Source organism: Scomber scombrus, chromosome 6 (assembly GCF_963691925.1).
Source record: "Scomber scombrus chromosome 6, fScoSco1.1, whole genome shotgun sequence".
NCBI lineage: Eukaryota > Metazoa > Chordata > Actinopteri > Scombriformes > Scombridae > Scomber > Scomber scombrus.
The window spans coordinates 8,845,778-8,873,714 of NC_084975.1; the positions used below are offsets into that span (position 1 = coordinate 8,845,778).

At 40.7% G+C, this 27,937-nt stretch overlaps 1 protein-coding gene and 1 long non-coding RNA gene across 2 annotated transcripts in view; both read left to right on the top strand.

Annotated features, from left to right (window-relative positions):
• The window catches only part of LOC133982291 (uncharacterized), a 73,543-nt gene extending 73,422 nt beyond the window's left edge, over nucleotides 1–121 (top strand). The window contains exon 3 of the long non-coding RNA XR_009925319.1: nucleotides 111–121. This is a non-coding gene — a long non-coding RNA (uncharacterized LOC133982291). The remainder of the gene's footprint in view (nucleotides 1–110) is intronic.
• On the top strand, nucleotides 117–27,882 carry peak1 (pseudopodium-enriched atypical kinase 1). The gene is made up of 4 exons (XM_062421268.1): nucleotides 117–3,613; nucleotides 11,161–11,408; nucleotides 18,225–19,036; nucleotides 23,322–27,882. Exons 1-4 carry the CDS (start codon nucleotides 246–248, stop codon nucleotides 24,702–24,704), a joined length of 5,811 nt encoding a protein of 1,936 aa, XP_062277252.1. The 5' UTR covers nucleotides 117–245; the 3' UTR covers nucleotides 24,705–27,882.
• Nucleotides 27,883–27,937: the final 55 nt, after the last annotated feature.

Here is a 27,937-nt window from a genome sequence, read left to right on the forward strand (position 1 = left end):
AATTGCAACTAAATCAAATGAATGTTTTCAATTGAATTAACAATGAATACTAATTAATTTATTCTAAAATGTATTTAATTTGTGCCTTTCTCCTCTGTTTTCTTTTTCAGGTCCAGTTTCCCTAATGTTTGAGGCTTGAATAGAGTTCCTCATTTTTGTACTACAGTTAGTTCCTGTAGCCAGTAGCTTCATGGAGGGGTTTCCTGTCCACTGACCCAGCAGGCTGCCTCACGGGACCAGCAGCCATGTCCGCCTGCAGCACATTTACCGAGCACGTGTGGAAACCAGGAGAGTGTAAGAACTGCTTCAAACCTAAGAGTCTGCACTGTCTGGCTCAGAGTGGTGGAGGGAAGCCTCCCTCTGAACAGAGGCCTTCAGCATCTCAGCATCTGATTCCACCCCCTGCTGGGCTCAGAGCCAATCCTAACCTTGCCAGCAACTCCCAGAGGGCTGGCAGTGGGTCTGCCCGCTCAGGACACTTCCGTCCACCAGTGGCTAAGAAACCAACCATTGCTGTTAAGCCGACTATGATGCTGCCCTGCTCTTCTGCTGGACTGGATCCAGATGGCAACATGCAACGCCCACCAAATTTAATAGAACAGGGCAAAACATCAGCCTTCACGGTCTGGAATCGCAATGGACTGAATTGTAAGAGGCCAGGTGGTCCTAGCAACAACAACGTAGGAGAGGATGGCAGTGAGGAGATTGAGGGTTATGGACCACTTAGCCCACTGAGCCCTAGTGGAAATAACAACAACAGTGGACTGACAGATGTCCTAAAGGAGATTGCTGGGTTATGCCCTGGCCCAAGCCCCATGCACCCTTCTGTGCCTAAGGACTTGTTTTGGGGGCGAATCAGTAGCTCATACCAACGGTCCTTGGAAAGAGGCCTTCCAGCCTCAAGCTGTCTGGCCATTGGAAGCAGCGGTAGTGGTGGTGGCACTACCCAAAAACGTGTATCCCTTAGTGATAGCACAGACATCATCAGTACAGAGGGTGGTCGCTTTTGCTACCCAGAATTTTCTAGTGAAGGCGAAGATGAGGATGATGAGGAGGATGAGGAGGAAGACTCTGAAAGGGATGATGATGAACATGAGAGTTGGGATGAAAGTGATGAAGAGTTGTTAGCCATGGAGATTCGAATGCGAGGCCAACCAGGATTTGCACATTTCCGAGCAGCCACATTGTCTCCAGTGCCCTTTGCTGCAGGGAAAAAGTGGAATACTGTTCCACTTCGAAACCGCTCACTACAGCGGATTTGTGCAGTGGATTATGATGATAGCTATGATGAGATATTGAATGGATACCCCTCCATGGACTCCAATGGAGTTCTTCTTCCTTATGGGCCACATGACATGCAAGGCAGTGGTTTCCTCACAAATTCAGAGTCCACAACTTCTCCAGAATCATCGTCATCACTACCAGAGGATTCTCGGACAACCTCCAGCAGTGGGAGCAGTGCATCCTGTGCTCTTCGAAATGGCTTGCATTCTCCCACATCTTCCAAAGCACCTGTTCCCTGCACTTCTCCTCCAAAAAAGGAGCCCGTCCACAGAGCACTGAGTCCACTCAAGGTGACTGAAACACACAAGGCTGTCTTGGCCATTAGATTAGAAGAACAGGATGGCAGTGAAGGTGCATCAATGCCCCAGGCCCTTCCTGGTCAACCAGTGACTATAAGTTTTAGTCCCACAGAGGAGCAAGCTAAACCATACCGTGTAGTGAATCTGGAAAAATCGCTTATCTGTAAGCCTTATACTGTAGTGGATGTGTCAGCATCCATGGCCAACAAAGACGAACAGATTCCAGACTCTACTCCAAAACCCAACAACCTGTCAATGCCTTCAAGCCCTACATCATTCTGTAGCACTCCTTTAGGTCAGCCCCTGTCTCCAACCTCCCCTATTTCTCCATCTACACCTGTCAAGCCAACTTCAACCACATCTGTTGCCCCATCAAGTACCTCCCGAAAGAAATTAGGGAGCATACGCTACCAAGAAGTGTGGACAAGTCCTCGCCAAAAGATACCTAAAGTTGATCACGGGGTTGGGAGTACTCCTGGCCCTTCCATCTCTTTTCCACACTGCAGCCACAAGTCAGCTCCCACTTCTCCAATTGCTGGGCTGTCTTCCTCCCGCACTGTACCGGTAAAATCCCCCAACTTATCAGAGATCAAGTTTAACAGTTTCAATAATGCAGGCATGCCTCCTTTTCCAATCATTATTCGAGATGAGCCAGCCTATGCCAGCAGCTCCAAGAATGCTGTGAAGGTACCTATAGTTATCAATCCAAGCGCTTATGACAATTTAGCTGTGTACAAGAGCTTCTTGGGACTCAGTGGGGAACTGCACCAGCCAAAAGATGTAGGTAGTAGGGTCACCAGCCATACATATGAAGAGATTGGATCTTCTGAGAGTGTCCAGTCCTCCTCAACAGAGAAAACCATCTCTGGTAGATGGACATCAGAGAGAGCCTCTTTTGAGGAGACAAAATCTCCACTTGAAGCATTGTCAAAAGCAGCAAATTTACAACCTAAAACCACTACAGACTCTAGCACTGTGACAAGCACTGTGAGCTCCACCGTTGGGGCCCTATCTCCCAATGCATCAACAAATTCCCCTGCCATTCTTGCCATTACTGCAAACCTACCTAAAAACAGCCCCACTGCCATTGCTGTTACACGCATGTTCAAGACAAGTGGAGACACTACTTACAGTAATGATGATGAGACAGACTTAGCTTTGTCTCCTGGGACAGTAAGCCACAGGGAGGAGGCAAGCACTGTGCTTTCACAGATTGTGGCCTCCATCCAGCCTCCTCAGTCTCCTCCAGAGTCACCTTCAGCACATGACCAAACTTTCAGTTCTGAGGAGCTGTACGCCCTACCACCTGATGCCATGAAGGAGACCCTCACACGACCCAAGTCTATCTTCTCTGCGACTGATGGCTGTCTTTCCAAACCCAAAAAGGACACACCCTCAAAAGTTTTGTCTAAATCCCAGAGTGCCTCTGCTGCTGTCACACTCTCCAGCACCCGGTCAGAGCCCAGTCCCCCCTTCCCCCCTCCAAGATCTACATCTTCCCCTTACCATGCTTCTAATATCCTCCAGAGACACTTTGGCAACTGGACCAAGAGCTCAGCTTCCAGTTCCCCTGTAAGACCCAGTGAAGGTGAAGCAAGTCCAGGTGGAGAGGGGAGACGTATTTCAGAAAGTTCCAAACCCAAACGTTGGATCTCCTTCAAGAGCTTTTTTCGTCGGCGGAAAGAGGAGGACGAGCAGAGAGAGAAGGTGGAGAGAGAGAAGGAAAAGGGGAAGCTGGTTGGGCTTGACGGAACAGTCATTCACATGCTTCCACCACCACCAATCCAACATCATCACTGGTTCACTGAGGCCAAACCTGAGGATCCCACTCAGAAACCAACCATCATATTCACTTATAAACCAGAGAGTGGCAGCACTCCTGGTGATGGAGAAGGAGAATTACGAGTAGAGGAGTGCAGAGAAACTGCACTACTGACACCTGATGAGAGCAAAGAGTCCAGACCTTTGAGCCCGGGGCAGACCCCACCCGCACACACCACTGGAGGCGATCTCAACAACAAGGACATGAGGTATTTATCCAATATTCTCTTAGGTTTTATTTACTCTTCAGACATCACAATATTAAAAGATGCCTCAGTGACCAGCGTCAAGTCTGTAGTAGTAGTACTTTTTAGTAATGAGTCTGATTACAAGTTTGGTAATATGATAAAGATAAATGTGGATTTACATCAGAATATATGAGAGAAAAAATATAAAGTTGTTAAACTAAATCCCTATTACAGAGCATACACAAATAATCTTAAACCAAAAAAGTGAAAGGTTTATCATGGATATGTCTGTATGTAATTAGAAAGGAGATCAAAAATGTGTTCTCACCATTTGCAAGGTACACAGATGTGCATGGAATAAATCTGTAGACCTGTAGGATTTTGACCCTCAGTTCACACGCACCCAAATCAGCTCAGTACATCAACCTTTACAGAAGAAATGAATCGTCTCACATACGATGCCTGTATTACCGTCACCCACATTCATTCCCTTCAGTGTACTCAAGGGACCAAGCACAAATAAAGATGCTCAACCTTTGCCAGCTGCTACTCCAAAGTGCCAGGGATGCTTCTCCCCCTATCATACAGATCCCTCATCACAGATTCTAGAGGTGTTTGATCTTAATGTGACGTTTCTGCTCTCCCACTTACTCGGTCAACTGCATGGCCTGCGCAGTGTATGTGGTCTCTTCCCTAATGTTATCTATTACCTGAACAGCAGGCTCTGTGCTCAGCAGTTTTCCCTCCAGGAGAGACCCTCAGTTTGTTACAAGACATCCAACAGCGGTCGGATAGAACTTTAGTCTATTAATCAATGCTTTAGCTACTCAAATTGCATCAAATTCTCACTCTCCCACTCAACACTTACTCATCGTCCACTTTCCTGTCTAGTCACCATGTTCTTGCATAATAAGTGAATTATTTATTTTTGACCTGCTGTTGTCTTTTTGATTAGTCTCTTGAAGTATATTTCCTGTAGTGTTGGTAATGGTGGCACATAAAGATAACCCACATGGTGTTGAATGCGTCATATATTTTGTTTTAAATTATAAAGTTGTTTGGGCTTAATGTGACTTGTTTTTGTTTTAGACATGAAGCTAAAAGTAGTTTTTTTTCCGTTTCACTCAAAAATGATAATAAGTCAAATGGATTCTGCAGATGCAAAACAAGAACATCATTTATCAGGGAAGCTGTATACTGAAAGTGCTGCTAATAATGTGAAGTATTAATCACTTAGACCGCAGGTGTGATAATGCACATTGAAAACTCCCATCTATCTTGTGTGTAGTCATCATTTTAACACAATATTTAGTCTGTTGACAGCAGGAAAATACTTCAAGTTAAACTTTAAGTCCACCAACTACAATTATTTAAGTGTAGTTGGTATAAAAATCCAGCCTTTGTACTTGCAAATTTTGAAAAATCTTCCAAAATCCAACTTTAAGTTCATCTCTTGGAAAAAAAACCCAGAATGCATCGTCCAGACACTCGTGTTTAGCTGGAAAAACTCCCCTGCACTGTACTCGTTGAGACATTCTCCTTCCTCCCTTACACTGTCTTCATCTGTTTCTTATCTTCTCTTTGTGTCCCAGACACTTTCATATTATCCACATCTTGTGGGTTGGTTTTAAGGTGCTCAGATTTTCACTGTCATTTTCTCTGTTTCCTGTAATTTTCAATCCTCTTCGATGCCTTCCTTCCAAATTTTTCTCCTTTGAGCCCCGAGCTCTGTGAACTCTTAAATATTTCACTCCTCCATCCTGTCAAGAGCTCGCCCCCATTCTGTCTCTTTTCTAGCATCCCTGCTTTTCTCTCTTCCTCAGGCTTCAGCTCGAGTCTTACTCTTTTCTTTCTTTCCAGAAGTTCCTGTCTCTTCTCACACTTTATAACAAGTGGTACAAATAACACATACACGCTAGTTTTTCTATTAAAATGTGATGTCTAGCTCATACCAAACTATAATTTGATAGATGATGGTAGCCAATATACGGTATGTTACCCAAAAGTTTGATGCCAAATCCAAGTCATTAGTTATAGCAAGTTTTTTGCTGCTCTCACTTGACACAGAGGATAATGAATCACTCAAATCAAGAAAAATGTATTTAATTTCGGTCATGAGTCTGAGTCCTTGAAACTAATTTGTAATGTTGAGTAAAATAACTGATACCAACTTCAGAGTTGATGTCAGCAACAAAGATGAGCTGTTGCAGTATCCCCAGGTGTCCCTCATACACCAAATGTTTCTCCTGTTAAATTGAGCATTCAACATCAGGAAACAGCTGTTTCAACATGAAAAAAAAACTGAACAGCTGTTAACAATGTAATGAAACCAGCAACAATATTTAAAGTTTTATTACTTTAAAAACATTCCCAAAATAATTCAGTATTTTTACTTTATTGTTTTTGCAGTACTAGTGTACGCATGCACAAAATGAGATACATTTACAAACTGTAGCCACAACCATGCAAGCCAATGAGGAAGTATTTCAAAGCAGACCAGTTGAATGAAACTCTTTGAAGCATTTCACCTTTGGTCTAGTTTGCCTCATTTTCCTTACACCTGCCATCTTTTACTTGAACAGTATATTGTGACCCTGCTGTTTACAGCTGTAAACTGGTCAATTAGTAACTTATTTATTCACTTGCTTTGCAGATTGGTTTTACAGTGCCTCTTCACTCTGTGTTTTATGTCTATCTCACGTATTGGCGCGTGGTTTTGACTATACCCAAAAAACATAAAATAGCTGAACGTCTCTCTTATGTTTCTATCTACATGCAAGCTTCCTTTAGTGGTGTGTGGGGGAATATGTGACAATATCAAAGTCTACAGAAGGAATGTGCTTGTGGAATGTGAATAAATTCCTCAGTGCTTTAGTTACAGACAAAGGGGTAGGTAGAGTGTTTAAACAGGTTGACTGATTTTATAAACCTCAATGTCCCTCAAGTCAGTGCTTCTGCAAAGTGCTGGAGTTCTAAAGTTGAAGGTTTCTTTTTAGTTTATTACATTTATGTGTCAGGGACAAGGTACAAAAAGCATTAATCTCACACAAGGAAATGACATGTGCCGTACCAGATTTAGCTACTAGCTACAGTAATTTCTATTCTTAGTGGCCAGGTAGACAAAACAGTTTAAACAATAAATACTAAATTCATACATGAAATATTTCTGAAAAATGAGTCTGTGCAACAAAGACAGTTTCCCAGGTTTGTAATTTAGTAGTTAATAATGTTTGGTGTTTAAATTGGTTTCCACATACATTTGCTTACACAAACAAGTATTGCTGGCAAATGGTAATGTTGTAGGTCTCCATAAAAGGACATTTGATGGAGTTGTACTTTGCAGGAAGTGAAAGGACTTGTCACATAGTTAAAAAAAAAACAAAAAAAAAAAAAAACAGAACTATCTCTTCGTAAACAGACCAGTAGGTTGGTGATACTTGTCATGAACCAGTCACACAGGTCATTTTACAAACCTTTAGTATTGATTGGTAGATAAGGGGTTAACTCTGCTGTGCCTTTCGACTGGAAGCTGTTTTATTGGCTAACAGTGGGCGTGTTCTTCAGCTCTGGCAAACACACATCACCTTAGACAGGTAAGAACATTCACAGAGGGAGAAACAGAGGAAGACAAGGAAAAGACACATGCAGGAAAATATTTGTTGACTCTTCACAACAGGCCAGCCTGCAGTGACTGCTTTCACTAGAATGTGAATTCACCTCTGCCTTGTGTTCAAGGTTTCCAGATGGGAAGCTGTGTAAGCCAGTACAGTGGGTAAGCTTGAATTGAAGCCCTTTTTTTTCATTCACCTCTGTAAACAACTGTGACCACCCAGGTCAGTTGAAGTCATGTTGACCTAGTAGGGAGTGGAGGTTTGTGATTTGTGCTTTGGACCAACAATTGTTCATTTCTCACAGCAGAAGTCTGAGAAAAAATGAAATGTACTGTGGCAGCTTCATGCTGTCTGAACAAGTCGGGTCCTGACATTGAAACGTGTATCAGCCATAAAGGTATTTATTGTGTCAAGGGCTTCTTGAGGTGTTTAATCTGCACTGAATGTTTTGTTAATACAGAAGTATACACTGAGGAATGTCTTTAGTGCTATTTTGGAATGCTTTGTATAGCTAATTGTGACACATTAAATCTTAGGTTTTCAGTAGGGTTCATGTTTTATCTCTGTGTAAGGGACAGAACAATAATTGCAGTCAAGTTGAGACTAATCTATTCATGTAGACCAAACAGGGAAGAACAGAAGAGGAAACTGAGTTAATATATACAAGTAGGGCAGTTTCTTATGCTAAACCATCCATACTGCACTACATTACACTCTATGCTGTTTTGTTTCTAATTACAGTATACGCAGTTTTTATGCCTCCATCTTTTCACAGTTTATTTAATCCTTGTTTTCTAGTTGGCTCACAAACTGTGATAGCCCTTTAATATAAATTGTCTACCGCTGGCTAGTGCGAAAGTAACGTACTGTGGCATCTTGGCTATTGATTGACTGTCTTTTAAAGAGACACAAAGGGCTCATAGTCTACAAAGACAGATCATAAACATGTCAGATCTGATGCTTTCCTCAGACACACGGCCCTAGGGTAGAGACAGACCTTTGAGCAACAGGATGTTTTCTTCAAGTGCTCACTTTTCTATCGCGTCATGGTCAAAATATCCCACATTTATGTTCTCCTAAAGAACATCACTGCTTCAAAAATGCCGGTATAGTATAGGGTGTTTCTACTGCAGAAACATTCCTAGGGGGCCTCTTTAAGGAATTCAGAAATAGTCATTCTCCAAAAATTACTTTATTACATTGGGGTGTGCTTAAACATGGAACAAACGTGAACTTGATTCATCTTAGTTGTAGTAGTCATTTGTTTGTACTTAAAAAATGTTTCCATATTGATAATCAGTGAAAACTGGACCACGTTTTGTATTACTATTATATTTATATTATTTAAGTTTTTCTTTCTAGTGATTCTTCTTTTTGTTGTGATTTGTTTTACTACCCCCTCCCCATTTTCCCCCCCTGTTTTATTATTTTAGTTTCAACCTTTCAGTTTATTTTAGTTGTGCCCCCTATAAGCTGTGTCTTTGTCCTTTGAGGTGCACTTTTTCTTGACAGGGACTTTTTGCCTGTGGTGGCATAAATCATTAGTCATATTCAGAACACGAGTAAACAATATTGTAGTCAAAGGAAATGACACATCTGATTTAGGATAATACAAACATACATACTGTCAACCTTCCCCACCCATGACAACCCTGTGGCAATGTAACCGACTTTTTTTTCCTTTTTCTTTTTTTGACCTTTTGCCTTATTTTCCCTCCCTTCTGTTTTACTTTGAACCTTTTTTGGATTACTTTTTTTATTTATTATTCACCATAAGGACAAAAAAGATAAGGTAGAAGAATCAAACTGTCAGGATAGTCAACAATATTTCACCACACAAACATTTGAAATGTAATTAAGAACAGATGGCAGTCACTGTAGCAAGAGCAGCGTCAGGTATTTGATGTATTACAGTAGGGGTTAAAATCTAATGTAGTTTAGAGTATCACTACCTGGGTGGCCACAACCCAGGTGGTCTGAGCCTTTAATATCTCATACAGGTCACATTGAAAGGCTGCGGCTGAACTTTTAGAGATCAGGGGTCAATAGCCAGGTTGCTTTGAGTATCCTTTTACTGTGATCAGAAGGGCAGACTGATCCCAGATGGTCCTCGATGAAACTCCAGCTGTTCAACTTTATTCAGCATTAAACAGCAAGACACATTTACCCTGGTGACGGTAAAAAAAAAAAACCTGCCTATGTTTTTAGATATTTTAGGTAACTTACACACATTGGCTCTTACTTCCCGCTACAACCAGCTGGCGTAATTCTTTCTTTTTTTAACTATCACATGGTCGTCATTGTCAAATTTATTGCATGTCTAATGTTTTGCTCTCATTACTTTATTGCATCATCTAACTTAATAATTGGTTGTAGTGTTGTTTCAACTTGTTAGTCTGGTTCTCTGAACTCCTGTATGAAAATACCTGACTAGAGCCAATGTTTGGATTTGTTCTTGGAAGTTATTTATAGGAGTATATCACTTTAATCATCCATCTTGTTGATTGTGAATTTTATAAAGCTGGTCTTCTTAATTGACTAGGAGATTTACAACAATGCCTATATTTTAGTCCATATTTAACAGAGAAGACTCAATGTGTAGCAGGTCTGTAAAGTTTTTTTATAGTGTAGTAATGATGCACACAGGCCCCACAGGCCAATTGTCACACTGTCACTTCCTTAAGAAGACACATTGTCATACAGGCAGATCGTCTGTTTAACTTACATATCTGACAGCAAGTCTCTTCATAGCATCCCCAGGTACACGTTCACTCTTGGTGATAACGAACTCTAAGATATGACCCAGATTTCTAGTTTCAACAACTCTGTTGGGCAACTGTCAGTACATTATGATGATATGTCAACATCATATAATCATCTGCTGTAAATTAAACTGATAACAAAAGAGACAGAAAATGCACTGTGTTTTATAATGCCACAAACCATAATGCTCACATAGACGTCAACAGAGGTGACAGTTTGCTGCATTTTAAATATGTGAGTCAGGAGATACAGAAATCACAATTTTGTTTTGTCAAGTCAGGAAGTCAAACTTGATTATCTCACCAGGAGAAATTTGGTTGCAGCCGGGTGTAATTCTTCATTCTCGTTAAGCTTCATGGTTTGTCAGCCTATCCCCTCAGTACAACCAGATTTCTTTAATGCACTCCTGGAGCTTTGTTAAGTGTCAGAATTTTAAAAAGAAGACGGTTAATAATCACATTCCAGTCTGTCACCGTAATGTGACACCTTTTCATCAATCTGTTGCGGCAGATGATTTCGATGAAATTTCTCGTACTTCTTTATGCACCTCAAATCACAACCACCCACTGTCACAGAAGGATCTTGCATATTAACACACTCCACAGTGAACTGCTGCTCAGCCTTGTTCTTCCACCTTCCTTCAAGCAACGTATGTGTAGTTGCATATGAAATGCATCAGACTTCAAAAGCCCCCACTTACAGCAGTGGCTCAAATTCATCACTCGCTGAGAAGGCTGTGAGTGCGCTGATGAAGTGAGCAAGCAGTGTTTTGAGATATTGAAAACATGCCCCAGATAAAAAACATTGTTCTTTGTATTTTGTTCATATCTTTTCTTCTATGCAATTTGTTCATATCTTTTGATGTTAGATATCATTTACTATCTTAGACAAGATGAAAAATCACAGATGGAAGCACTTATCATAAGCAGCAGATTTATCATTTATAAACACTAGCCTCTGCAGCAAAGCTCACTATTATCACCCTGCTTCTTTTTAACTTGTTTTGCAGATAGTTTCATGTAGAATTAAACCTTGTCATCAGCAGAATATGGAACAAAGTCAATACAGTGGGAAATATCATAGATTTTAAACAAATTGAGAAAGTAAACAAAATCATTTAATTGCACAGTAAATAGAGCGAGTATTGCACATTTTCATATCTAATTAAGCCATGTCTTTCTCTGTCATCTGCAGCCAGGTACCAGGCGGTGCCAGCAATGCCAGGGATCGGGAGCTGCCCGGTGCCGCCTCCCTGCCTGCCAGAGTGAATCTGGGGCTGGTGCTTGGGGATGGGGAGGAGGGCCGTGCAAACCAGGCTGCCACACCAGCCTCAGCCAGCGAGGGCAGCGCCAGCCTTGGAGAGCCAGAGGAGGAAGGGAATCACTCCCATCACTCCCACTCTCCCGCCTCCAGCCAATGCAGTGCCACCTACAGCAACCTGGGTAAGAAGGGCACATACAAAAGAACTTGTTGGTTTATGAAAATTGTGCATATGTGTGTAGTAGAGCTCTAGATGGCTAACAAAACACAGTATTTACTGTGTTGTAGGTGGGGGCAATACCTCGCCAGGCATCTGGATTCATGAGATCACAACATCACAAGTTGGAAAAATTATGATAGACGATGATAGATGGTGGTAGACGGTGATACACGGTTCATCCAATCACCTGCCAAGTATTTTTTTAAAGTGCCTGCCGTCTTTCAAACTGTTTCCAAAGTCAACTTCTCGGATGGTTTTATGTAACAAACCATTTGAAGCACCAGCTTTAAGTTAAGTTAAGTTACAGTAGGATATTTTTGGTTTTCTAACAAAAGTAAACAAAATAAGCATCACTTTTGTATACATAAAAAGATTTTCATCTTTAATTTATATCACAACGCATTCAAAACTTGTTTATCTGCTGCCAAAAGACACTGTACTCTACAGTAAATAGAGTCCTTGTAGCCAATACATCTCAGAATATGCTTCACATAAAAGAGGTAAAAAGAAAAATGGAGAGAAAATGCAAAGGAGTTGCTGATTATGCACCAAAATCCTTCAGAGCAATTAAAAAAAGTTAACTTGGTTAAACACCAATGTTTGTACTGCAAATGTTATCTGGTTTTTAATCAGATTTTTACAAATTTCTAGATTATATAAGAACAACAACAATAATATTTATTTCTAAAGAAACTTTATTATATGCCTCTATATGCAGATTCTATTTAGTGTTGTTTTCAGGGTTTCTCACCTCATTGTGTGGATGAATCCTGACAGGTTCTGTCTGCTTGTGCAGTCCACTTCACTCCTGAATGTCTGATTTAATTTTTCTCCGGCATCAGCACACCTCAACATGTGACAGGTCATAATTTATTCCTCGCTAAACCAGCTGGAGCACATCTCGACACATCTTATCACTTACTGTACAGCTTGCAATTTAGAATCTAGAAATAAGACATTTAAGTTAATCTGAAGCTGGCAGACTTTGTCTCTGAGAGTTGGGCTTCTGCTCATCTGTCCCTGTTTGGTTGGGATTAAATCTTATCAGAGCACATTTTTTGGATATACAGTGTAATGCATACCTATCTCCTTACCACAGTGCAATAACATGTACTGCCACTGATGTCATGACCTTTAATCTCGGTGGGAGAGAGGAGGAAAGGTGATGACCACAATGAAAGAGGTCTTAACAAAGCTGATTCTCTGCAAATAACAACTCATTGTTAACTTGAGGTGATCAGAAATTGGATTCAAAAAGCTGCAAAAGGACTATAGCTGGTCTCTATTGCCCCTAAAGAGGCAAAATACATCATCCACATAGTAGCTGGCTATGGCTACTGACTCTTGTAAACCAAAATGTTAGACAGAAAGGATTGATGGCACTAAGGTTTTTTTCCCAAGATATCCTACTTACAAGTTAGCAAACTTACAAGACATATTGGAGCTCATTTTTTATTGCAGGAAGAAATCTGAAACATGAGTAAGGACAATCTCACAACAATGATTTGAAGGACTCAAGTACATATAAAATAACTGTAAAACATATTCAATGGAGAACATTGATGTAAAATCAAACATCAAATATGACCAACATGCAGTCTGCAGGGAGAAGATCTAGTGACTCCAGGATAGAAATCAGACCGGTGTGTTTTAATAAAAGAAGATGGGAGGGGCTTAATGAACTTTTGGGAAAGTGTACTATTTCTTAGTAATTTCCTCCAAATTCAAAAGATCCTCTAGTACCCTCGAGATAATGACTTTGAATTGGGGTTCGGGTCATCTAGTATATGAATATATAAAATTGTATCTTGTGGTTGTCTGGAGTATTCTGCTACATAGTCATTTTTTAGACTGGAGGTCAAACAATGCTGGTCTTTCTGCTCCGCTGAGATTGTCTAATGTTTGATAGTCATGTTTAGTATGCAGTATATCTTCAACATCTTTCTCCACGGGTCTAGGAAGGAAAAAGCTTGTATCCTCATATTATATCCTAGAATAATTATCATTATTTCTGTGTTTTCTGTGCTCCAACACTTAAACATTCAAATCCAGTAAAAACAAAGCATACAAGTCTCTCTCTACAGCCCAAACTGTTCACTTGGATGCGTTTGGCTCATTTTCATAGGATTCCTCTGCTTGTTGAACACAGATCTAATCTTTTCTAGCAAATAAACACAGCTTCCAGACAGATAAATTGTGTAAGCTGATCTTTCTAGTGTAAATGGAGTCGGAGCAGGGGAGAAATACAAGTTAAAAGTGGAGTGTTTGTTATTGTATTCTTAATGTCCATGACATCATTTGAAGCCAAAGAGTGGCTTAAAAATGCCTTGGTCTTATAGGAATGGAAGCAAGAAATCAGACAATTATCAGGAGAAAACATATACTCTATATCAACACATATTTTGCTGGTACTACATAATAATAATGTAATATCTTTAAACACAACAAGAAAAATGTTGTATGTTGCTGTTTTGTTTCCAATTTTCTATCTATTCAATATCATCAATGCGAGTGGCTCAAAATATAAATACATCCTTATGCCATCATAAGGAATATTTCTAACACAGTTCCCATTTATAGCCAGTTCGTGACTAGTTGACTGTCAGTGGAAATATTATCAGTAGAGTACATTACATTACAGGGTTGATTGTGGTGGGACAACGAGCACATTAAGATGAGGCATTTACAGCTTGTAAGCAACGTGGGGAAAAGAAAGGTAGGCACAGCTGTCAAACATACATAGCAGGGCACTTAAAACATGAAGTTGTGTGTGGGAAAGCTTTTCGCTGCGATCAAGTGGCGGCACAGCGCCGAACAGATGCACGACTGAGTTGCCTCACTGTGTGTTTACTGTGAGGTTTTAAAGGTTTGTGGGTCTTTGTTTCTTGTTAAGTAATTCATCAGAGACTCTTCTGTGTTTGTGTTGTTGCACTAATTAGTTTTCCTTTTTTTTTTTTACAAGGACATATGCAAATTGGGTATGCTCTGTTTGTGTTTGTGAGGCTCACAATGCACACCGGCTATGTAGACGGATATATTGTGAATGTGCTAAAAGCTCCCTGGATGACGCATGATGAGCCTCCAGCAGCCCATTTTCACCCCTCACTCTCTCCTCTAATGAGGAATAAGGCAGGAGTGTGTGTGTTTTTGTTTGTCCACCTTAATGCATCATACAGTAATTTTTTTTTGGGAGGGTATGTGGGCTTCAAGATTAATATGACAGCAGCTGGATTTGATGCCCAGTGAAGTTTCCACATCTATCTCGTCTTTTGTACTTTTGTACAGAATTGATTTGCCTCTCTCTCCTTTCGCTGTCCACTTTTAGCTGCAGTAATATTTGCACATTTTAGTAGAGACACAAAATCACTTTGAGAGTATAACTGTGTCTCTCTCACTCACTATATATACAGTCTACACACACTTCTTTTTTAAATGAGACCATCAGGCAGTAGGAGGCAGAGCGCTCACTGCCTCGCTCAGTGAGAAATCTCCAGTATTGGTGGGAGCGTTGAGCCTGCCTGTTGGCACCAGCGGCTCCACACACAGACTCTCAGAGATGGAAGCGCAGAAAAGCAGTTCACTCTGCCTCTCTTCTCAGCTGCTCTACCGCATTTACCTAAAAAGGCATTAGTGGAATTGAGGTAATCTTGCTTAGCTTGTTTGGCTATTTATCTCGACGTGTTCATCTCTTTCATCACCTATCTGTTGTTTATCTTTCTGTTATCAGATGTCTCTGACTCGCCTTTTTTTTCTTTTTTTTCTCCTTCTCTGTCACTTTGTCAGTTTTACCACCTCTTGCCACCCACTCCACTGCTCTCGCTTCATTCCACCCCTCTGCTCCTCTTTATTTTACTGCCTCGCTTCCTCTTGTTACAGTGTCATAGTTAGTTTTATTGCAGCCTGATAGCTGAACAATAACCCCTCTGCTACAGCAACAAGTTCCTTCATCTCAAATAAATGTTAGACAATAGTAGTCTCAGTTTACCGGAATTGTTATCTAATTACATAATATGGATTTTTAATATTTTTTTACCTATATAATATACAGTGCATCAAGATTAAGAACAATTCAGTTTTATGTCACTCAGGATAGAAAGTTAAGTGTTTTAGCAGATTCATATCTTTAAGGAGGTGACTGTAAAGTAAATAGATCTGCTACCTTTTATGATTGTTAGTTTCAATTTATATTGTGGATATATTTAAATAGACGTAAAATGAACCCAGCCCTGCGGCAGAATATGTGTTCTGTTTACTGCAACTCCCTCTATAACCTTTCATTTGTGTGCATCTGTTTGTTTATTTTTCCTCCTATAATTATAATGTGCAGCAGAGAGAATGTGATGCCTCTGAATTTGCATGAATTGGTACCCAGACTGGGACTGATTTGAAATAGAAAGAAGTAGCAAAAGAGGTGTTTCAGACACACAAGATGCTGTGCTCTGGAGGAGAAGAAAATGCAATTAGCTATAAAAAACCTGTGCAGATTTTTGAAAGGATTGGGACTCTGTGCTGCTTTATCCCCTGGACAAAGACACTGGTTATAATAACGTTAAATGTAACAGCAGTGTGTTGTAAATTATTCAAAAATAACTTTGTTGTTAGAATCATCTGTGAGAGTCTCACTGTATATTACTTTTCCCCAAACTTCCATCTTTTTGTAGTTTTTCTTTTATTGTTTTTATTAAGGTATTCATGCATTTTTGTTCTGTTCTTTTTTTCAGATAGCTTATTAGACACTCATGGACTGCCTTTAAAAATCCCTTTTGAAAATACAGTATTATGCTACATTTTAAATTACAGTGCTGGTCTGGAACCAGACTGACAAATACTCCTTGAATTGATATATGAAAAGGCCATTGAATTGTACTCGTTTCAGTTAAAAAGGGTTCCAACCATGTCAACATTTTCAGTAAGTAAATATAGCTATAGCCCCAAATCAAAACTTTGTCCCAGAGGACTTATGTATTTTTTATTTATTTTCTATTTTGAAATGACAATCACAAACTGAGCAAGCCTTACGTAATAAGTTAAATCACAACCACAGTGCTGCAGTAGAAAGATCCCTGCGACTGGACGAGGGGAGCGAGCGGTTGTTTTCTTGGATGGATTACTGCAGATTGGTGGAAGAACACATTAAATATATTCGTTCCAGGAAGGATTAACAAGACTCATTTACTTCATCCTGACTGCGCTTTCTTAAGGCTTTCCTAAGACGATGGCAGAGTGACGTACACGTGAGGAGTTACTCATACCGTTTTAACAAGGAAATGTTATTAGGGTTTGATCGGTGGCGTTTGTGCTGTGCAAAAAGAAATTACTTGTTAAAGTAAAGCTTCCTACTGAAGGGACGGGAAAAGTAATTTGGCAGACGATGTGAATTTGAAAGACAGAATCTTATAATACTTTGCAGCCTTTCATCGTGATCTTTCTGAAATCATGCTGTTCCCTGGTGAGTAAAAAGCCGCACAGTAGGGTTGTCTGTGACCTCGTACACCCACTCAGTTAAAACCACCAGGCTGTTTCATTCCCATCATGCAAATGGCACGACTCCTTTGTTCTCTTCATCTTATCACACACTTGTCTCTGACCCATCTGACTCTGCGCTCCTCAACTCCAGAGAATACCGAGGGAACGCAATCAACCCCTCAGCCCTCCAATTCCCACTCACCACCATCCCAGAAAAATAAGGTCACTTCAAACCACTGATAAATTTGCTCTCCATGCTGCCTCTTTAAGCCTCACTGCAGAGCACAAGTGCAGATTGAGTCGGGCAGCTGGATGGTTGGAGGGACGACTTGTGCCCAACTGTCCTGCTCTCTGGCTTCAGTTCTCCTCAGGGCCACCAGTTCCCTCACGTGCAGCAGCGCACAGCCTCGTGTCAGCCTCTCTTCTTCATGAGAGGCAGGAAGCCAGTAGGCGGCTGGAAACGCCACGTGGGAGAAACAAGCAGCAAGCGAAGGGTGCAAGAGGGAGGAATTATTTGTGTTTCAGGTGTCATTTTGTATCTATTTCAGCCAGAATTCTGAATCTGTGAACCAAATTTAAGGAGTTATGGCTGTCACAGATGCTTGAAATCTCTCTTGACAACCAAACTCACAAACTTATCAACAGCAACAAGTGATAGAGCCGGGGAAATATAGACTCACCAACTCTAGATGTTCTACGTCTCTCATTTATTTGGCATAAACTGATCACTGACCACTTATACTGGTAAACGTGTTAACAGTTGTGTGCAATTCAAGGAAGAAATGTTCATCACATAATTTGGCCTTCTTGGTTTTGGATTTTACTTCTGCCGTCATGTATTTAGCTTTTTATATACAGCAGTGGTTTAACATCATGTTTCCTTTAATGTTGAATGTTTCATTCTCCCATTTAAGTTGTTTTAAAGTTGTTAATATAATTTTATTACACACTGTCTGACAGTATCACATAGTATATTCTTTATGAACTTGTTCCAGCTCTTCAACTTATATGATATTTTAACTGAGTTGAAATCTTAGACTGTTTTATATTGCAGCACCATTCCATCAAATAGAAATATTCTAGATGACTGAAAACCTTCTTATATACGTTTCCCCAAAATTCACACTGACATATTTGGTATCTTTGGAAACGTTGGAAATCCCACTAGAATGTTCAATGAAATTTAGTTTTGAGGTAGTTTGTATTGACTGGCCTAGTAGCGTAGTAGTGGAATCGATGAAAAAATGCAATCTCTCTGTCTAATTTTATTTATTCATACAATAAATACAGTTTGATCCTTCTTCCCCTCCAGGTCAGTCCAGAGCCAACATGATCCCACTGAAACAGCCACGGAATATCAAAGCATCAAACGACACTCTGGCTTCCATCGACCTTGATGGCCCTACTGACCAGCCTGCCCCGAAGGCCACACCACCACCGCTACCTAAAAAGTCCGTTCCTCGCTCCAGCACAGAGCCCAGCCTGGGAGGCAAAGAGCTACCCCAGGGAGCCCTGAGACCTCGGGCTGAAGCTAAACCTGGGGGCACCAACCTGAGTGTGGCCAACCCTCTCTACGACTTGGACTCTACCTGGGAGACAGCCAGTCAGAGCTCCTCTCTCAGCTCTGAGCCACACCGAGTCCATGACCATGAGAGCGGTGACTCCCTCGAGAGGCCATCAGCCGCCACAGCCACCAACAAGGGCCGCCCGACTAACAGTATGTCCTCCCTTATGAACCAACCCACTGCTGCACCCGGTGCCCCCAGAGAGAGGCAGGCCTACCCGAGGACGGATTCTCTTGGAGGGAGGGGTCGGCCACCCGGTCGAGGTTCTGCCGCTGGAGGAGGAGCCTCCAAGCCCCACAGACCTTCTCTTTACAGGGGGTTGGACAGCTGGGATGAGGTGGTGGGGAGGATCAGAGGGCTTCACACTGAAACGCTGCGGAAGCTGGCATCCAAATGCGAGGACCGTTTCATGGCTGGTCAGAAGGATCACCTGAGGTTTGGCACTGACAGCTGGTCCCACTTCAGGCTGACCACTGGGAAACCCTGCTGCGAGGCGGGAGATGCTGTATACTACACTGCTTCCTACGCCAAGGACCCACTGGTCAACTACGCCATCAAGGTGAGATGTCAGGTTCTGTTAAGTAATTTATAGATATGAAAAAAATGTTTCCCATGAATGCAATGAGAACAATCAGATTGACCCGTTCAGTTTTCTACCGCCAGAAAGAGAGATTATAATATGAATGTTATTAATGTTAATGCTTAGAAGCTATTTGACACTTTCAATTAAGGTAAAATACATTTAGCGGTGTGCCATGTTAAACCATGATGGTGAAAGAGTCAAAGACTGTTAATTTGGTTATAAAATGTATTAATTCTCTGCCATTTATGTAGTAGAGTACTATATTCCACACATTGCATTTAATTACATATAATATTTGTCCTCAAACTTTGTATGAATCTGACACTAACTGAGGCCAGTTTGTTCCACTTTTCAGTGGAAGTATTTGAAGTTGTTTCCCCCCCATAATGCAGCTACCAATTTTAGGCCTGAACCAAAAAAACAAAACAGTATGTACGCTCTAATCAAAGTATTTCAACAAATTGGTTGAAATTTGGTGTGGTGTTTTTTTTGGTTGCTTTTTAGGCCTGATTTTGCATTCTCATTGCATTGTAAGGGTCTTTTTAAACACATTTGTAGTCTGGTGGTTGCTGTCCTTTGAGCAGATTAGTGAAATCCTTGTATATTGTTTTCAGCTTGTTGAATCACCTCCCGCTACCTTAGCTGTAGCAGAGGAAGGTGTTTGTGCTGAAATATTGGCACTAGGGCACGGCCTAGTGCAATAAGTCTTGTGTGTGCATGCATTCGTGCTTTTTCTGTGTTATTGTGGGAAGGTAGCAGTTATTTATGTTACTGTGTGTGTGTGTGTGTGTGTGTGTGTGTGTGTGTGTGTGTGTGTGTGTGTGTGTGTGTGTGTGTGTGTGTGTGTGTGTGTGTGTGTGTGTGTGTGTGTGTGTGTAAAAAGAGAGAGACACAGGGGAGGGGGTAGAACTTGCCGGAAGAGTTCTGAAGCTAAATACAAAGCAGATATGGGTGAAGGTTGCATTATTCACAGGATATGAAACTCTCAGCGCTCCACATCACTTCAAAGCTTTGCCTTCATATTAGCAGCAGGCTCAAGAGAAAGTCTTGTTTTTTTATGATGCTCATCCATAAATAAGGCAACCAGGAGAGGCAGAAGCAGCAGAGCAGAACTTCCCAATTAAACTTTCCCCAACTTTTCATTTTAATGCAGCCGAGTCGTGCTCCTGCCTCCCTTAACCCGCAAGTGTAGTTGATCCTCCTGCAAATGAGATTTTACTCGCTGTGATATTTTTAATGCAGTGTTAATTATTCATAACCCACCTTTAGCGTGTTTGTGTGAAATCTCGACTCACCCAGGAATTCAGTAAGTGAGGTTGTTTGCTTTTAATTATTACAGAAATGTCAACGTTAAGGAATCAAGAGGGAAATAATAAAATGAAACTGGAGCTCTGTGTTAAAATCTGAAATACAGTTTCTAAGATATGTAGTGAAAAGCAGCAAAGTTGTTTAGCTAGAAAAAGGATAGAAGGCAGCCTCAAAGCCAACATGTCTAAACAAATATCCACTGCACATACCTAAAGAGTTACTGTACAGAGTGTTTATGAAAGGAATGCCGTAAGAAACACACTTATTCATCTCACTTCACAGTCTAATAGATGTACATAAATTATTAAATGATTAATTATATGAGACCACGAAGGTTAAAGTCTGCATTAATAGAAGTCATTAAGTGAAGTGACAGAGGTTGTAACAGTAATAAAAGAACATGAACACACACACTCACACACAAAGTTCGTTGCTGCCATGTCTGTTACTTGCAGACAGAGGTCAAAGACAAGTTTTTGAAGGTGCTGATAAAATGTTGGATTATAATTTAGAATTGACTTTAACTGGATCCCTGTTAATGTCATCTTAAAAAAAAAAAAAAAAAAACAGCTGTCCAAATTAACGATCGTAAGAAAATTGTATTATTATAAACTAACAAGATTTTATTTTATATGTGTGAAGGGTTTTCTCTGACATAATTATAATAGCTTAAACAAAGTGTATTCATTACTGATTCATCTGAAATTTTCTCAATTAGTCAATATACTCTGTGGTGTCAAATTGTCATAAAAAATATAGAAAATTGCCCATTACTGTTTTCTGAAACCCAACAGCCAAAAAACCCAGAAGACCTACAAATACTATCAGCTTCAATGAATGTTATTTTTGTTATTTTTGCTTGAAAAATAACTAAATTAATAAAGCAATTATCAAAATAGTTGCTGATTTATTTTTCAGTTAATCAGCTAATCAGCTAATCATAGCAGCTCTCTTCAAATAAAAGTAGATTGTAGTTGCATGCATTACACATCAGTATTTCATCATAATTTACTGAGTCAGCCAGTAATGGTCACATTTCTGTTTCCATGTTGTAGTTTTGTTGAGCAAGACAGCCAAACCACTGTAAAGTACTGAAATGTAGATTTTTTTTTTTTTTAAATGTATGTTATGATAATTATTTCAGCTATATTAGCCAGGGTTAGATTGGCTACTTATTCAATGTATTAATCCAAAGTTGCTGGATATTTTTAAGAAATGGACAATATGAAAGTCTCATCACAGACATGCAGCGCTGCAGAGTAGATTTCATTTTCAGTTTTCATGTCCAAGTGAGTCTTTTGTGCTAATATGAGAAAAAACATCTTCCTCTGAATTTATATTTTTGATGTGATATATTATAAGTGATATTCTGAATGTCAAACACCCTTATGAAAGTTTATATATTAAATGCTTCATTTTCATCAACATACTCTATGCCAACAGGAACTCATTACTTTCTTTTGCAAGTTCTCATTATTCCTCTGTAGCTGTATACCTGCTGTTTGTTCCACTAAAAACACTCAATTTGACACTTCAAACAAATAAAAATGCATTACCCCTTTCAAAAGAACACATGATGCAATCCTTTACAATACATGGCATCAGAAATCATCACAAGATTTACTTCCATAATGTTATACTGGCATCATCAGTAGTTTAGTTTGTTCTGGTAAATTTCTCAAATCTTTGACAGTTTAACATCATTTTCAAGCATGTTTCTTCTTAGTGAAATGTTTGCAAATTAAGGTAACGTCTGCAAATATTAAAACTTACAGAGATCAACCTGCACATAAATTACCCTCATTTATGTGCAGGTTGATCTCTGTAAGATAATATTCACATGTATCACAGATTGAATTAAAACCATCCTTCAGCCAAAAATATGTCAGTTAAATATGTTATGACTTCACTCTCTTTACTGGTACTTTATTGCATGTTGTGACGTCTGCAGACTGATCCCATCCTTGACTCAGCTTCTCCGCTCTCCATTGTAATCAAAGTGAAGAAAGACAAGAGAGCTGCAGAGGCTGTCACTGTGGTTTAGGAGGCAGAGGCACGCTCTCACTGCTGCCTGTGACAGCCTCCAGTCCGCTTTCGGCTCCTCTCAGCTCTGTGTATCATTAACGGCGTGAGCTGCAATGTTCTGGAGAAACCGAGCGGGATGGAGGTCTCGTTTGGAAACAGAAAAAACCTCTTTGATCTTCGAGTTCTCTCACACTCCAATTAATTTTCTTTTTTTCTTATTTGTTAATGTCATTGATTAATAGCAGTCTCTTATTATCACACAACGGCAGGTTTATCGCAATTACAGTTTTTACAAGTGCTTTGCAGAGATTTAAAAAAACTCTATCATCATCATAATTTAAAGGTTATTGACATTTCAATCATATTAAAAGAGAAGGCAGGCTGATCTGTATGTTTCTTTTCATCAACAAATATCAAAAAGACAAAAATCCTCATGTTAGTACATCACTCGGTACTTTCCAGTCCCCATGCCCATTGGTCCTTAATGAAAACATAAATCTTTAAAACTGGTCACTTTATATATATATATATATATATATATACTGATTTATTTTGTTAAGTCTCTGATATTTCCTTAAACAGCTTGGCCTTGTAGTTTTTAGAAAATGTTAATCAAAAAGGAGTTAATGGTCCATTTGTCAGGAACATCAGCTGTGGATTAATATACATTTGAAGCTCTTGTGAGAATTAAGAGAGTGTATGAGGTTAACTCAGAATTAACTAGCGTGTGTGTTCACGGTAATGGAGGGTTATTGCAGTCAATGCAGCAGTGTGTCTCATTGATTTCTTTTTAACAGTTGGAGCTCTTTGGCTCAGGGTAATAAGCATTGATAGCAATATTGTCAATTTAGCATATAGCTTCATCACAATTGGTTTCTCAGTTCAAAAGCAAACCTTAACCTTCTCTTTTCTAAATGTGTTTATGTAGATCTGTCGGAGCAAAGTGAAGGAGACCCAGCAGCAGTTTTTCCACAGCCTGGCAGTGAGGCAGAGCCTGGCCGTGCACTTCAACATCCAGCAGGACTGTGGACACTTCCTGGCTGATGTCCCCACCCGCCTGCTACCCTGGGAAGAGGAGGAAGAAGAAAATGAGGAGGAAGAAGAGGACGAGAAGGAAGATGTAAATGGGCTGAAGGAGAAAGCGATTAAGACAGAAATCAAGACAACAGACACCAAAGCTCCAAATGGTAAATTAGATGAAACCTCAGCAGCAAGTCACATGACCACCGCCGGCCGCTTAAGGAGCCGAGTAGTCGTTATCACACGTGAGGTCCCCTTCCAGACGGTGTCTGACTTTGTTCGGGAAGGGGTGTCCCGACATGCCCATAACCCGGAGCTGTATGAGCGCCAGGTCTGTCTGCTGCTGCTCCAGCTTTGCTCTGGCCTGGAGCACATGAAACCTTATCATGTGACCCACTGCGACCTGCGACTGGAGAACCTGCTGCTGGTCCACTGCCAACCTGGCAACCCCTGGAATCTGGACATCCTGGAGCCCAACAACAACAGCAACAGCAGCAGCGGCAGCGCCGGTGCGACCGCTGCCAGTGCTGCTGCTGCAGCCGCCAACGCAACCTGCCCCGCCCGCCTCATCATCAGTAACTTCTCCCAAGCCAAACAAAAGAGCACTCTCATGACCGCCGATCCTGGTACGCTGCGCGACCAATCACGGCTGGCACCCGAAATCGTCACAGCAACTCAGTACCGCAAATGCGACGAGTTCCAGACCGGGATCCTCATCTATGAGATGCTGCACCGGCCAAACCCCTTCGAGGAGACGCCAGAGCTGAAGGAGCGGGAGTACACGTGGGCTGACCTGCCGCCGCTGCCTGTTCGATCGCTCTATTCACAGGGCCTGCAGCAGCTGGCCAGGTTACTGCTCACCGTCAACCCCTCTGAAAGGATCCGGATGTCTGAGGCCCGGGCCTGCCTGCAGTGCCTGCTGTGGGGCCCTCGGGAGGACTTGTTCCAGGCGCTCGGCTGCAGCAGCACAGGCCCCATGTCAGGAGCCACCTCCAGCCAGCGAGAGGCAACGCTCCAGAACTGGCTGGACCTGAAGCGGACACTGATGATGATCAAGTTTGCAGAGCGCTCAATGGACACGGCATGCGGTGTGAGCCTGGAGGACTGGCTGTGCTGCCAGTATCTGGCGTTTGCCACCACAGACACCCTGAGCCGAGTGGTGCACATCCTGCAGCAACCGCAGTCACATCCTCCGTCCCAGAACCAGACACAGCCAATGCACGCAGCACAGAACCAAACCCAAACACATCATGCACACACCTTCCACCTGACACAGTCACAGCCACTCTGAGTTCCTCTGCTAGCTGTTACTATGGCAACAGATCCAACTTCCCCTGTGTGGTCCCTCTGCTGACGCTAATGTGTGATGCAAGCTAATAGTCAGCTTTGTAGCAGCAGCCACAGTGCTCACCTAACACTAATAGCTGGATGTGCAATGTGTGTGTGTGTGTGTGTGTGCGTGTGCGTGTGTGTGTGTGTGTGTGTGTGTGTGTGTGTTTTCAAATCAATCCACAGAGTGAGAGGCCGCGCTCCCATCCAACAGCTTCATGGTCGAGGGTTTTCATAGCACTCACATTACCAACAGCAGGAAGTGCAGCAAATGAAGTGGCTCTCTAACATTGGCGAAGGCAATATGATATATGGTTGCAAATGAAAGTAATTCTGGCTCTTGACAGTGAATTGGCAGACATTAGCAGCTCATCCTGCATGTTATAACACTCCACCAGTACTTGGTCAAAGACATTCACCAAATGTTTGAGGGATTTTTTTTAGATGTGTATGTGTTTTTTCAGCAAAGTTCTGCAAAACTATGGAGTTGTGAGAGCTGTACAGTATGTTAGATACAGTTTGCAGGGTGGATTGAGGCAGATTTAAATGGAATAAATCTGAGATTTTATAGTTACACATTAGTGTTACACATTAATATTTTATAGAGAAGTTTCAGCAGATTCACATTTAGATTTTCTCACTTTGTCTTTGTGTCTGGATAGGGAACTTGATATAGCATCAGGAATAGAGACTTTTATCCCAAATATTTAACTCATTATTACATAGTGTTGTATTTTAGTAAACGATTAACTCCTCAAAAGACACTGATTCAAATGATGGAAAAACTAAAAAAGAGAAATGAAGGGAGACCATTTGAAGTTAAGGGAATGCAGAAAAAAAGCTGTGGCTGAACATGATGGATTAGTCATCTTCAAAATCTAATCTAATCAAGTTGATTAGGTCTAGCCAGATTTATTTTAATTAAAAGTGATGGAAAAGTGAAACATGTTTCACCAGTGAAGCCAAAGAACTGCCATTTTCACTAAAGATGTTTTTACAAGATTTTACCAGAGATGTTTATTATAAAATACATTCAGATACGATTACAGTAACAGTAAGTAATATTGGCTAATCCCAAAGTTTGCACAGATTAATGAAATGTCATCTTTTTAAAATCATTTTTAATAAGGTTAAAGCCAGTCTGGAGTTGATTTAACAAAACAAAAAAACACCTTGAATTCTTGAATCACACCTTACTTTAACACTTGTGCACAGGGCTTTGAGCGAGGTAGGTGATGAATGCTGAGCTAAATTTGGCTTTTTTGTCAGTAAACAAGTTTTAGACGTATTCTCTTTCTCTCTCTCTCACTCATATTCAGGCTTTGAAGTTAAAATGGGACACAACTCTCCCCGGCTGTTGTTTTGTTTCTTGTCGGAGTATGTGCAATGAATAGATTTGTTTTGTTATTGTCTTTGGAGGTAAAAGTAACATTTTTAACATGTTATGCAGCCTTTTACTAATTCTTTCTTCCTTTTTTTGTTTTGTGGCACATAAACTGATTGATGTCAGTTAAATTCTGCAACTTTAGAAACAAAGTTAAGTTCAGCGTAAAGACTTTCTCACAGTGGATGGGAGACAGGGACGTTTCAGGGACTGCCAAAAGGTAGTTATTCTTTGTCTAAATTGTGTTGTTTTTGTCAAGTTGTTTTCGAACGGTTCTGCGTTACGGATGACATTTGCACATTCAGTCTGAACGTCGGCGCTCCTCGATGGAGACTGGAGGACATGATGATGCAGGAGAAACTGAGGAGAGTTCCTGTGAATTAGAGGAACTGGAAATGATCTTTTTTTTTTCTGCAGCGTGTGGAATGTAAAAGTTTGCCTGGACTGAAAGGGACATTTGGACCTGTTCTCATCTGCTTCTGAACACACACATTTTCCGACCGAACCACTTCTGTTTCACATAAAAACTCTCATACGTACGAAACAACCACAGCCTCGAGACAAACGACCCAAACACTGAGACTTGCTTCCATTCCACCTGCCTTGTTTACCGTCCTCATGTTATCCAGCTAACAGGATGGCAGATCCTGCATCGATGCTCACTGCCTGTCACTCTACAGATTTATTCTGCTTTAATTAAATGAGCTGTCTGTTATTGATCAGTACCTTCCAGCTTGGAGTCAGTGCAAATAACAAATGTACACAAGCCTCAGCTTCCCCATAAATGCATACAGGTTTATTTATGGTTATGATGAACAAACTCAGTGTGCAGAACGTTTCCTTGATATTCACGCAGGTGGATGATGTTTTCAAAACGATGCTGCTGAAAGGCTTTGCATCCAAAAGTTTACGCTGGTATTGCCACCACCTCTGGTTTTCTTTTGATTTCTTCAAAAAACTTCAGCAGTTCAGCTTTTCACTTGGGGAAAATGTACTATTGGGATCAGGATCCTGTGTTAGTTTTACTGCAGATGGACAGCACAAGACTTAATGGTCCATGGAGTGTAAATGAGACAAAGCAGGTGTGTGTGTTGCTGCATTAAAGGGTTTGTGTACTAAGGAATGTGTGTGGACGGCACTGGTGGCTGTCCTTGTATCTAGAGATTTAAGCCTTTATATAGTATATAAATATATATATATAAATATAACCTTTATCTATTTTAATCCACACACTATTTTGTCGAGTATGGAGCACCTCTATTTCAGTCTTTAGAGATTCTAAATATCATTTATTCATTTGTAAAGCTTTACTTGACTTTCTTCAACCTCGCTTGTTTTGGGGGAAGAAAAAGATGAGAAGTTATCACTGTCCTGAACAAAGGATAAAGAAAAAGAGATCAGAGGAAGGAGCATTAATATACAGAACAATGTACAGTATTTTTACCCCCCTCTTGTAAATTTACCTGCTTAGGAGTTAAACCACTTTGAAAATAGGCCGAAGAATAGCTTTTGAACACCACATTGAAAACCAACATTCATTAACAGTAACTGTACAGCCTACAGCAAGTATCATTTTCTTCCTCTCTCTGTTTGCTCTGGTTTTCTCTTTGCATTGTTAATTGCCACTGAACAGAAAAACAGAATCTCTGTAAGGCTTTCTATTGATATGTGTACAGTATGTCTCCTGGCCTGCCGCCATTTATTGTTAATCAAGTTAACCGTAACAGAACAATAAATATATGTTTTTATATATACACTTTGTGCCACTTTGTTATTGCTGTTGTGACTAGTTTGTGCAGTGAGATCTTATA